The sequence below is a fragment of the Sesamum indicum genome, linkage group LG11, assembly GCF_026168435.1.
Source record: "Sesamum indicum cultivar Baizhima isolate 11 linkage group LG11, ASM2616843v1, whole genome shotgun sequence".
Lineage (NCBI taxonomy): Eukaryota > Viridiplantae > Streptophyta > Magnoliopsida > Lamiales > Pedaliaceae > Sesamum > Sesamum indicum.
This window is the reverse complement of record NC_142667.1, coordinates 5,953,923-5,965,944: the sequence shown is the minus strand read 5'-3', so window position 1 is coordinate 5,965,944 and position 12,022 is coordinate 5,953,923. Positions and strand designations below refer to the sequence as shown.

Below are 12,022 nucleotides of genomic sequence, written 5' to 3'. Positions count from 1 at the left end.
TAACTTATCAAAAATGATAAATTTAAAACAAATTACCTTTTTTTGGGTCAAGAAATGGTCGTTATTATAATGCTCACATGCTTAATAGATAACTACTCAACAAAGCACACACAATTCAATTGGGAAACTAATAAAATGTATTAACTTTAAATACATGAATTAAGAAAAAAAAAAAAAAAAAACCAAAAACTGATGGAACACATCAACTGAACTAATTAAATCATAAATATATTAGAGAATATTTTAGTCACTCAATATTGTAACTACAAAAAGTTATTTACTATATGGAGCAAATCTTTAATAAATAACACCAACAACAGATGCAGACTCAAATAATGTGGATAATTTAATTTGTTATAGTTATACATTTACACAAAAACATTAGAAGTTTTAGCCACTCAGTATTTTAACAACCGAAACGTGAAACATGTAGATAAGTCAATCTTGTTTAGTGTTAGAGTACAAACCCGTTAAAATTATCAATTATATAGTTTAACCAAACTATTCATATTAGAGTGCAAATTCTGCTTTAACCCTGCATTTTATAATAGATGATGCTCTTATGTGAATCTAAAATATGTAAAAAATTTTATATCACACACTAATTATAAGACACAAATGCCAAGTGGACGTCTAAAATCCACCTAGCACAATGACACAAAGAGTTCAACTCCTGTAATGTATAAAAAACAATCCCCTACCTCACGCTCCAATCTTCAAGGAGATTTGGATAACTTAATATCAATAACCTTTCTATTTTGTTATAATTTGTATAGGTGAAAAATATATTTTCTACCAACTCCAGGAAGTGGAATCATCAGACACAATGCAACATTTCGTATATTCACGTACTAGTACAAATGTATCTGCTAACACTCGAAATGCAAAAGCAACAAATTAGAAAGAGATCTGTGTAGAAGATAAGAAGAAATGCGCTGACCCTATAAACAAAATGTATAAAGGAGCCATAAGAAAAATAAAAGGATTACCTCCATTCTCATACTGGAACCAGAACCAGAACCAACACTAGGTAGATCAATCAACGCAACTAAAGCATTTAACTTATGTTCAATGCTTAAATCTGGATATTCACTCTCCATTAGTCCTAATAACCACACTTCTCCCAGATTCCTCAATTCAATTTCATGTTAGATCTACTAACATGAACTTCGGATTGACTGCAAACCAAAAACATACTTAGAATCATTTGCATCGTCTCCACTAGTAACTTCAGAAATGTCATCCTACTCCCAAAGTCTTCACAGTCACATAGGAAATCATTGCATTCTTTCTCAACAGCACAAATCCGTAATTAATACCCAGATGACAAGATCTTTTCAAACAATGTTGTCACCCTGAAGTGATCAAAAAGCTAATAATATCTAAAACTGTTGAATAGTGTGCATGCTTCAATTGGCATTGCTTCATGGATAACACAACAAAAAAAAAAAAACAAACAAATTTGTGATCAAACGGAATCCATCGGGGAAAAGAGCCCCTAGAAAGTCGGTCAGATTGAGGTTGCAATCAAATAACTTGAATGTAGTAGGAATCTGTCATATCCTAGCCCCCCTTTTGTTTAATTCCCTTGAAACAATAGAGTCACAACTCATTAAAATTTTACTAAAATCATCTAAGGAATGTTGCTGCATTCAGCAAACCTGCGAATATTTTCTGTTAATCACAGTGAAGCTCCACAAACTAGTCTTTCCATTCGAACACACCCAAAACATTCTTCAAAGATAAAATTGCAACTAAAACGAGCTTGTGCAAACTCAGGTCACCAACTTCAACAGAAACTACAGAAAAAGCTTATTGGTTGCATCAAGAAATCAAGTATCCTGGCAACAAGAGTTCACACGAAATGAGTATGCGTAAAGGGTAAAGAACAGAGAGATGCTCACCTTAAGACCACCCTTCTCATAGGAGTATTATACTTGATTTGTATGTTAACTGATGCTAATACTAACACTGCAACAATGCTTGAAACAAACCGGGAGTACCTCACCCACCTCAAGATTTGTTTGTACCACTAAGCACCAAAGCAAGCAAAATGGAAACAATATTAGAACCGGGGAAAGTACAGAGGTTTCTTTCCCCCACGAAAATGCAATAGGTCATGACCTTTAAAACCATCCAGCTCTATACATAATATTATGCTACGTTAAGAATGATTCCTGAATGGATGTTACAAATACTAAAGTTCTCCACAGAATGCAAGATGGATTATGAACACAAAACTTCGCACAAAAAATCACATTGTGCATATTTTTATTACTTTGTGTAACACATGGTCTTCTCACCAAGTGTAGCAAATGTAACTGAAAAAAATTAACTTATAAAGTTATCATTAGAAGAGTTTAAAGAAAGATGGGAGACAAAAATGATTTGTTAGTTAACCATGATTCCCAACCTCATATACCTGGATAAACCTCAAGAGTTTAAAAGAGAGATGGAAGACATAAAAAGATTTGGTAGTTATTTCCAGCCTCACATACCTGGATAAACCACATTCATAGGAAATATTAGTGGTGAAAAATTTATATACTTGTCTATATGCAGTATGAACGACTTCTGTAACTCTTTTTACTGAAGCACAAATCGTACATATTTGTTTACTTTTAAGTTTTACCCTTGGGGCGGAGAAGGATCCATGTAAGAAGCACCACTACTACTATACACTGAACTTGCACCCTGCAAATATAGCCATCTAAGAGGAATAATCCATAAAATTAAAGATAATTATAATAATATGGCATTTAAAAACTTTTAGAATAATTATTGTGAGTTATATTGGTAAAATAATATCAAGATCAGAATCTATCACCTCCCAACCAAAAATAGTAGTCAAATAAAGCAAAGCATGTCTAAATAAAGGATTTACACAGGATTTTCAGATAGCCATCAAGAAATGTGTCAGTTTTTAGATATAAACCAAAAATAGAAGGAAAGGATTGTGCAATTTTTTTTTGAAGTTATTGCCTCCCACACAAAACAAAATACTATTATTCGCTATTATAAATATGTAAAAGCTAAGCTTATCAAACTCCCCAAACTTAAACAATGCTTGTCCTCAAGTAAAAGTCTGATAATGCAAAAGACATGTTCTCAACATTGTGCCAACGATTCGTAATAACAAACGTAACCTATAACCTATGTGCACATAATCTCAAACCACAAATGCCGCAATACGTTATGTAAACGTTAACTTATCATAATGAGGGTAAGAGGCCAATCACATCACAACACCTTGTTTCGCCAAGTGGAGAGTAGAACAATCAAGCTTCCACAAAATCATAGGTTTCTAAATGTCACCATACCCGTCGCTTCAACACAATACCCTTTATCCCCTTATATTTGCCTAATTTGGAACGACTTTTGTTGTTCTTTCTTTTTTTTGGCCACTAATGATTTTCTTTTTCTTTTTTTCTTCCCCTTTTGTCTTGTCACGGCTTTTCTTTCCTTTCTTTTTTTCTTTGTTTTTGCCGTGGATTACGTTCTTTAGGCCGTATTTCGGTCTTTTGACGCGAATGACAACACTTGTGGTGAAGGCACCCGGTTACTCAACCAAAAAACGTCGTATTTTGGTCTTTTGACGCGAATGACAACACTTGTGGTGAAGGCACCCGGTTACTCAACCAAAAACCGTTTTACCTAAAGTGCTTTGCATACTCATGGCTCTAGTCACCGTTTTACGTGAATAACAACATTTGTGATGAAGTTACCCAGTTACTAAGTGACCTAAACCAGCGGAGTAGATGTAATCTTCCCTTTTCTTGCTATTCTTTCCATTTTTTTTCTCCCATTCATGGTAAAGAAACTTCTAAGGGGAAGGGCCTTTGACTTTTCAAAATGATGCATGTCCCATGTTAGGCTTATAAGGATCAACTGGGCAGCGTTTGGCAAACAAATATGATTTCACAAGAACTCCGATGATTGAGTGGAAGCACAGACATTCCTACTCTTTTTTCAAGCAATTCAAAATGTATGAAATTAGGCCTCAACTACTCCACATTTACTCAGATCAACAATCACATAACACAACTGCACATTCATGTCTACTTGAAAATAATCCCATAAGTATCTATTTGCAAAAATCTAAGATCACAAAAGTAGCATAAGCTACAGCATAAGACTAGCATGATTACTATTGCCAAGCACTTGTGTAATTCTCACCATCACGGCTTATGATTATGACTTTTGTCCAGAAATATTGAACAGGAACATTTTGAAGTAAAAGCATCCTGTCGTAAAATATGAAACTGCAATTTCAAAGTTAAAAATTTTAATGACACTGCTTAGAACCTTTAGTTTCAGACTAACACTAAGCGCTTGCTTCATAGCTAGAACAGAAATCTAACTTTTCACAGCCAAAACACTGATGTATTAATTCTGGTGCAAACTATTCCATCAAAATAGACCTTGAGGTTTTAAGAGCCAAAAAGAGCAAGAATCCTGAGAAAATAGTGATATGTAGAGACCAGATGTTTCAAAACAAGTATATAGAGAAATTCTTCCAATAAAACTAAATTGGAAACAAGATCATGAACTGAGTTTCTGAAGCAACACTTAATTTTATTCCTAAAAAGGAAAAGACAGCAGTCAATTACAAACTCTGATAGAAGAATCAGAAAAACTTCCCAAACACAATGAATATTTTTAACTTATTGAGAATATAAAAATTATTTACCTTGTAATTTACAGGAATGCCATTTGAAAGACGCCGCTGCACAATTCCCGTATCCTCGTCATAAACCTTTGTCGTTTTCTTTTCTTGGTCAACAGGAATGAAGGATGGATTTTGCTTCAACCTTAATTCTTGCAGCTGTTCTGAAGAGATCAACTCTTTTGGTATATCAAGCTGCAGAAGAGAGAAAAAAGTTTTAAGTCAAATAGGAACTGGGCGAATGAAGAAACTTCCCCTTTGCCTTCTACTCCTACTCTTCTGTAAATGGGAATGACAAGAATTAACAGAAGCATCTCCGAGCACAACTTTCTAAAGATGAAAACATAAAAATCTCTCTCCAACTGGAGGGCAATGGCCCCAGGCCCGCCTGATGCCCCTCTTATAACATATAAAAGCCTTCAAGGTAAATACCTCGGGCTCAGCCTCAATGGGTTCCTTCAAACCAGCTTCAATAGCATCCACAATCTCTTCTGGTTCTATCTTGAAGTCAGTTTCACCAATTCCATCAATGTGCACTTTCTTTGGCACACATGCAACAATTGCAGCTGGGTGTGGCGCAGATGGTTTCCCATAATCAGATATGAACTCCAATACCTCTGCGCCAATAGAGTTGACCTAAGACATATCAGAAAATACAACATCAGTATGCAAACTTCATCCTAGGAACATCTACAACTTTGCGACATGTGAGTTTGCTGTTGATTACTTCCATATACATAATGAAGAAACCAATAAGTCTGAGAAGGTAACTGTTCATATTTCAAACAATTTTGACATATCATGATTTGTCTGCTACATGTGAAGGCAAAATACAAAAAGCTATCATTCAGGTAAACCAATTGGATTGGAAGGAAAAGGCAATAATTACCTCTTCAAGAGTAACTGTACCAGCAACAGCAACCAAACTATCATGTCCTTGCCTCTGATCCATCACAGTGTGACCGAGTGCATCACTTTCCATAATGAAATCTAAGTTATCCACTGAGGACACATTGTCAATCATAGCTGCCAATTGTTCACTATCTTTCAACAGGGCATCTAGATAACGGGCTAATTCACCATTAGTAACACCAAATTCTTTAAGCCTTCTAACCTGAAATGCAAAGCAAAAACATATAAAGGATGACAGGATAACTGGAAAACCTAACCAAGCTAAATTGTTTCAAGAAAACAAAGAGAGAAAGGCAACAAATGGGATCCTATTATTCACATTGAATACAGTATCTGTAAGTGGCAACAAGGTAACATATATGATCGTAGAGAGAGCATGAGAAAGAAACTTAGGGAAACAACAAACCTCCAGCACAGCAACTTTGATTGCATTTTGCCAATTTTGAGGTTCTGCATTGACAGTGAGAGTGGTTACTGTACAACCTTCTCTTCCTGAATCACTGTGATCCAATTCCACCGACGTAAATGGGGGATTCGAACTCTGAAAATTCTTCAGATTAGCTTCAAATACAAATAATGAAAACGCAAACTAAAACACCAACTGCCTAGACAAAATTGATAATAGCCACACAGATAGACACCAAATCAATGTAACTCCAGGCCAACATTGTAAAATTAATATCTCATGGAACCACATACAAATTGGACTATGCAGTGAATATACTGTCAGAATCTTTCAGAGACTAAGGATGACAGTACTTTTGATGCTGAGCAATTGTGTTCATAGTGCCATGAGGAAGATAAAATATCATTCCATGAATTAGGTTTCCTTCAGCTTCATTTCCTCAAGAAAATTAATGACTGGTTGCCTTTTCAATAAGTTCATAGTTCCAGTGACCAGTCAACTCAGTCAATGCATTAGAAGAGGCACACCAAAGAAAACATATGATTAGTCATTTTTGGCACTAACAAGAAAAAAAATAATATTTGTTACTTTTCTGCAATATACTACTTGCCTTATATTTTTCTATAATTTTGTCGTTCACTATGCCTGGATTTGGATGAAAGAACACATAAAGAGGAAACATTGTATCTCACTTCTCCTTTTCTTATATAATTAAGAAAGAAAAAAGGCGCCTCATGAATTTCACAAGCAACTTAAATTTTGACCTGAGGCAACATAAAAGCAAACCATAACATACTAGAGGCAGAAATCCCAAGACGGCTTTTTGCACAAGAACCAATTGAAAGGAAAAGTCAGTGCACCTGGTATCTTGTGTTAATTCGGAAATGCAAAGCAGAAAGAAAGATCCTCTTCATCAGCACATTCCGCAAGTCACCATATGTACGAACCTTGTTAACAGGGATCTGAGAGAAAACAGCAGTAGATTCATTATGGTAGAAATTATTGATAAAGAAAACTACCTTTTTATTCATCTAAAGGAAATGGAACATCAGCGAAGGACTCCAGGTACTCCTACTCCATGTTCTTAAAAACGTTGACTATAAGCATGCATAAGCCGTGGCAATCCATTACCATCTCTGTATGGGAGAACAGAGAAGATAGTGACTGCCTTCAGATATTAAAGCTTCCAAAACCAGCACCAAATAATCAACTGCTGGTCTTCAAGTGCACAGGCTAAGTAATACACGTAACCAAATAACTAAACACAATTCAATTTTGATTAAGATAGCTAACCTTTTTTTCCTGTTTTCTCTTTTTTCTTCTTTTGTACTTTTAATATCATCCTTGCCCATGTAGGCAATGTGTTCAAAGTATGATGGTAAATCAGAGAAAGGATGCCTTTTAATCCCTAATGCCCCCAACCCCCACATCAAAAATATAAAGAAGAAGAGCAGAATAGAAGATATGGAAGGAAAGAACACTTTCAAGAGAAACTATAATAGTCTATGCACATAGAACAAGTCCCAGTAACAGCATAAAAGCAACGATGCAAAGAAACAAATTTCAATAAATACTTAGAGAGAGGAATACAAACCTTGAAAAACATATTAATTGAGAAATTCTGAAGCAATTCATGCTGAAATATTTGGGGCAGCTTTGCACCGGTGTAGCTTCCAGGAAGGGACCAATTGTGTTGAACAGGAGGGCGAATAGCATAGCTTTCCTTTCTAAAGTTTTTTGATGATTCCACAGAATTGGATAACCTTTCCTGAGATAAGCCACTAGCCAGTCCAACTGACAGCTTAGGAACAAGGAAACTGGCCATCGCACCAAAAGCGCTTGGTGTAGGTGAAGCAGCTACCTCACTTTCCATGCCCGTCTGTCCAAAAACTGCCAACAAAAGACTTGGAAATTACCTACTACTTCTGAGGTAACTACAGAGAAACTAAATGTAGACAATAACAGATGGATGCCCCAGATCAACATCATCTAGAGATAGTTAATCAATTGAGAACAATTGCATACTTCAATGTGGTTAACCGTCTTAGAAATGTCATCAATGTCCCCAACAATGTATAATGTGGCATTTGCGGGGAAATACCAACGCTCATGGAATTTCCTGATTTTATCGGCATCCCATTTCTTAATCTGCTCCTCCAATCAATAGGAAATCTTTTGCTCAACTTGTTCTCAGAGTGCAAGTGTGCAACAACTGTACCAACAAAAGATCAAACCTTGAAGAATATTAGAGAGGTACGAGAATAACAGAAAAGTGATCTTTCTTCAAATTGTAATACCAGTATGATCATTAGGGAATGGTAAATATTTTTCTCTCCCGATTATTGCTTCTTTCCCACCATGACACATTCATAATGCTCTTAAAAATAATTATAATAGAACAAGAGAAAGAAAGAGAATAAGAAATACTTCATAATTCTAAAATCATGCCATTAAAGAAGAGATGTAACCCCCCCCCCCCCCGGGCACCTTGTTTGAGCAGAAAAATGATGAAAAATGGTGAGGTCAACATTCATATATTCCTAAATGGGGAGAATTATTTTCACACCGCACTGCAGATTGCAATGTTTCATGATTTTCTTGAAGAATTGATTAAAAATCTCTTACAATGTCACTGTAAATTCGGAACAACCTAAAAGTACATTTATTGCATCCAACTGACTGCAAAATATTGTAAACAACAGTACCTGTTAGGAGGGACTTTGTTCGGCAGAATGGGGTAGCGGAGCCCATTCTTCAGTTGTCCTCTGTGCAATTTTGGGTGAGAAGGAAGCTCAAATCTCAAAAAGTTCTCAAAATCTTTTCTCTCTACTTCTGATTCTAATAAGTCCAAACCCTCTTTCTCCATAATACCATCAGGCCATGCTGTACTTGCTGCATGTGGCTCTTCAGGGCCCACAGTGGCATGTGGAACATCAAATTGTCTAACCTGGCAGGAACGAATCAATAAGAAGTGAGTTCAGACTATTAGAAGATAAATGATGAAACTTCTTGAAATTAAGATTAACCATATAGAGCATGGCAAATGCTTGACACAAGAACCAGATACCAAGGGAAGGAATGAAAACAAAATCAGCATAAACGCACTTGTTTCCTTAAATTCCCTTCACTCTCCTCAGAACTCGCCATTCCCTTTCTTGCCTCAAAAAAACCATCCTAAAAAAGGACAACGATGCTGTAGAAAAGCAGTGTTGGATAATGTAAATATTTGCTCTGAATTGTGGTGTGGATGAAGAAAGATCCTCAAAATTTTGAAAAAGATGGAAAATGGGGTGGAAATCAATTGTAATCATAGAATTATGATCAAAGATGAATATAATCTATAAGTAGCAGAAAACAATTGATGCCATTCAAATTTCCCCACTGCCAATTTAGCAAGAAGAAAATGATATAGAAAAGAGACATCACAATTTTCATACGAATAGTAAAAAGACTGGCTAACAACTTGTCTTCACAGATTCACGATCAAGATAAAGCACTGGAAAAGAACTACTACAGTTACCAATGCCTTACATTAGCATAATCAAGTTTGTGCCTTGGCAGATGAAAGGTTGACTTGTCAACAAAGAATCCGGAGGTGAATCTGTTCACACCAATTTGCTTTCTTTTGGAAGCATGGAAGCAAGTCACTTGTTGACACTTATCTGCTAACCGCGACTGAGGTATCAATTCATTGAGCTGAGAAGAATATCTTCTCCCTGTAGTCCGCAATAAGGGACACCATTAGCAAGATATTATAGTCAGTAGGGTGACAATGGAAAAAGATAGTACGCAAATCAGCAAAACAAAGATTCCTTGAAAAATTGAAATAATTTTATGTATAATACAAACTAGATAAATGCCATTTCAACAAATTTCAGACAGGAAATTATTACCTTATTTTGCTCCAACCTATTTTCAAGACTTAGGACAGACATAATTCAACTGTGTCTTTACTCTTGTCAACGGTTGTAACATCTAATGAAAAGGTCTACTTAATGCAAACGGAAGCAATGTCTTTGTGTCAGCTGATGATCCAAGTGCACAAAGCCTTACCCTACAAGTAGGGAGGTTTTATTGCCAGAACATGAAGCAATGACCTCAGGATTTAAAGAGTAACCTTTACAGAGTGCCACATCAGCTCAAGTAATTACAATCATATTTGAATATATGCCACAAAGTACAATACATACATTGATAAAAATATGGAACACAAGAATTCTGTCGAGATGAGTCTCATAACTTTGAATGAAGATTACAAGTCTGCTAAAACAAGTTATAGTAGAGTCATGTACAAACTAAAAATCATAACACTGGAATTTTTTAACAAATCGGGTAGCAGCATATTCAGTAAATGCTGAAAGCAAAAAACATAATACACATGGCAAGGTCCCTGTTTCATTCTAGTACTCATGCCGAATCATGAATTTTGAAAAAGTAAATTTATGAAGTCACTCACTAGAAATCCATTATAATAATCCTACACCCAACACAAAGGAAAACAGAAATACTGATACATGCCCAAATATGCTTGCATGTGTATGTATAGTTATCTACATTCTAGGCCCGAAGAAGAACCTTTACTAAAGGTATTGGAGTTCTCATTCGACTGCATAATATATAATTTAAAATTAGTAACTAGTTGATGAATTTTAATTTCTTATATTCGATCTTGTGGCTTTGGAGTCCGAACAAGAATGCTTCAGCACCCCCAAAGTTTATCTCAATAATTCCGAAGTTCCACAAAATAGATTCAAACTCTCTCGGTCTCCTTCAATGTACAATTTACTCAATCAATGTACCAACCCTACACATCAAGAAAAGTCTTCCTACCTTGATCTTCTCCAAATTCTCACAGAATAATAAATAATCCCAGATTCAGAAGGGGAAAAAAAAAGACACGAAACCCATGAAAACATATAAAGTTACTATCATTAAGAAATCAAACTGAAATTAAAATTGCCAAAATAACTTCAATTATTGAGAGGACAAAGATGAGAGCACCTGTAGTAGAGAAATCAGTTTCTCTGGAGTAGAAAACCCACATTTTCAACGCGATTTTTTATGGATTCGTATAACTATCTCCTGCAATTTCAAAGGAGGATATCAACTTTCCTTTCAATCAAATTATAAAAATGAGGGCTCTCAAATCTTTAGTGGAGAGAGGCGGGTTTCTTCTGCGTAGAAGGGTCGAGAGAAGAGAAGAAGTTAACGGTGGACAGTGGGTACAAATATTTAAAATACGAAAAATAGAAAAATGAACCCAACATAGGAAAAAGATAACGAATATATTCTAGGGTTGAGCGACCAACCACACGCAGTCTTGGAATGATGAAGTTCTTGAAACCAAATAAGCAGGTTATACTCCTCCATGGTGGATTCGCCGGCTACAAGGAACTTCCACGAAGGCACGCGCGACCGCTCCGTCGTCGACAGAACCCCCATAAACTACTCCAAGAAATCTCAGTCTATATTGATCCGCAAAATCGACAGTGAAATTATGTAAATAAGCACATCAACAGTCATAAACCCATCAAGAAGTGAATCGAAAATATCAAACCCATAAAAAAAATATATATATTTTCAGAAGAAGCAATTCTTGTTTTCTTGTTTACTTCTAAGCATGAGATAGGAAGACACGCACGGTGATTGAGAGAGGAAGGGGAGAGAGTAGACGTAATTGTCAAATTTGTATTTCTACATTTTCATAATCAACCCATTCTTTTTTTTTATTATTATAAATAATTAACTAAATCTATTTTTATTTTATATATCTATATTCTATATCTACCTATACTCTGTCTATCTATATCTATATATCTATAAAAAAGATGAATGTCTTTAAAAGTCTTTTTTACTTTTTGACTCAACTAATTTAATCGTATAATATTATTTTACTAAAGATAAAAATTACTAGAAAAAATCATAAACATTTAAAGAATATTGAATACATTTAGAAATTTTTTTCCAAGCACATATATAAATGATAATTAGTTAGAGACAAAATTGTCATATAAATCAAACATTTGAAAGTAAAACAT

The 12,022-nt window shown here is 35.2% G+C and overlaps 1 protein-coding gene across 5 annotated transcripts; it reads right to left on the bottom strand.

Annotated features, from left to right (window-relative positions):
* Positions 1 to 938: 938 nt before the first annotated feature.
* Positions 939 to 11,659, bottom strand: LOC148785040 (stromal processing peptidase, chloroplastic-like). 5 transcript variants are annotated; one of them, XM_088875811.1, is made up of 14 exons: positions 11,294 to 11,659; positions 10,986 to 11,066; positions 9,878 to 10,038; positions 9,516 to 9,700; positions 8,690 to 8,931; positions 7,579 to 7,874; positions 6,845 to 6,946; positions 5,985 to 6,119; positions 5,556 to 5,780; positions 5,099 to 5,302; positions 4,691 to 4,861; positions 2,633 to 2,694; positions 2,423 to 2,498; positions 939 to 2,032 (listed from the first exon to the last, which is right to left on the bottom strand). In XM_088875811.1, the coding sequence occupies exons 5-14, from the start codon at positions 8,733 to 8,735 to the stop codon at positions 1,901 to 1,903; spliced, it is 1,449 nt and encodes a 482-aa protein (XP_088731937.1). In that variant the 5' UTR covers positions 8,736 to 8,931; positions 9,516 to 9,700; positions 9,878 to 10,038; positions 10,986 to 11,066; positions 11,294 to 11,659; the 3' UTR covers positions 939 to 1,900. The 5 variants fall into 5 exon arrangements, 4 of the variants coding, with proteins under 4 accessions (XP_088731937.1, XP_088731938.1, XP_088731939.1 ...); XR_016062921.1 differs by lacking the exon at positions 9,878 to 10,038 and having other exon boundaries at positions 1,978 to 2,032; positions 2,608 to 2,694; positions 11,294 to 11,657; XM_088875813.1 differs by lacking the exon at positions 9,878 to 10,038 and having other exon boundaries at positions 1,930 to 2,498; positions 2,608 to 2,694; positions 11,294 to 11,657.
* Positions 11,660 to 12,022: the final 363 nt, after the last annotated feature.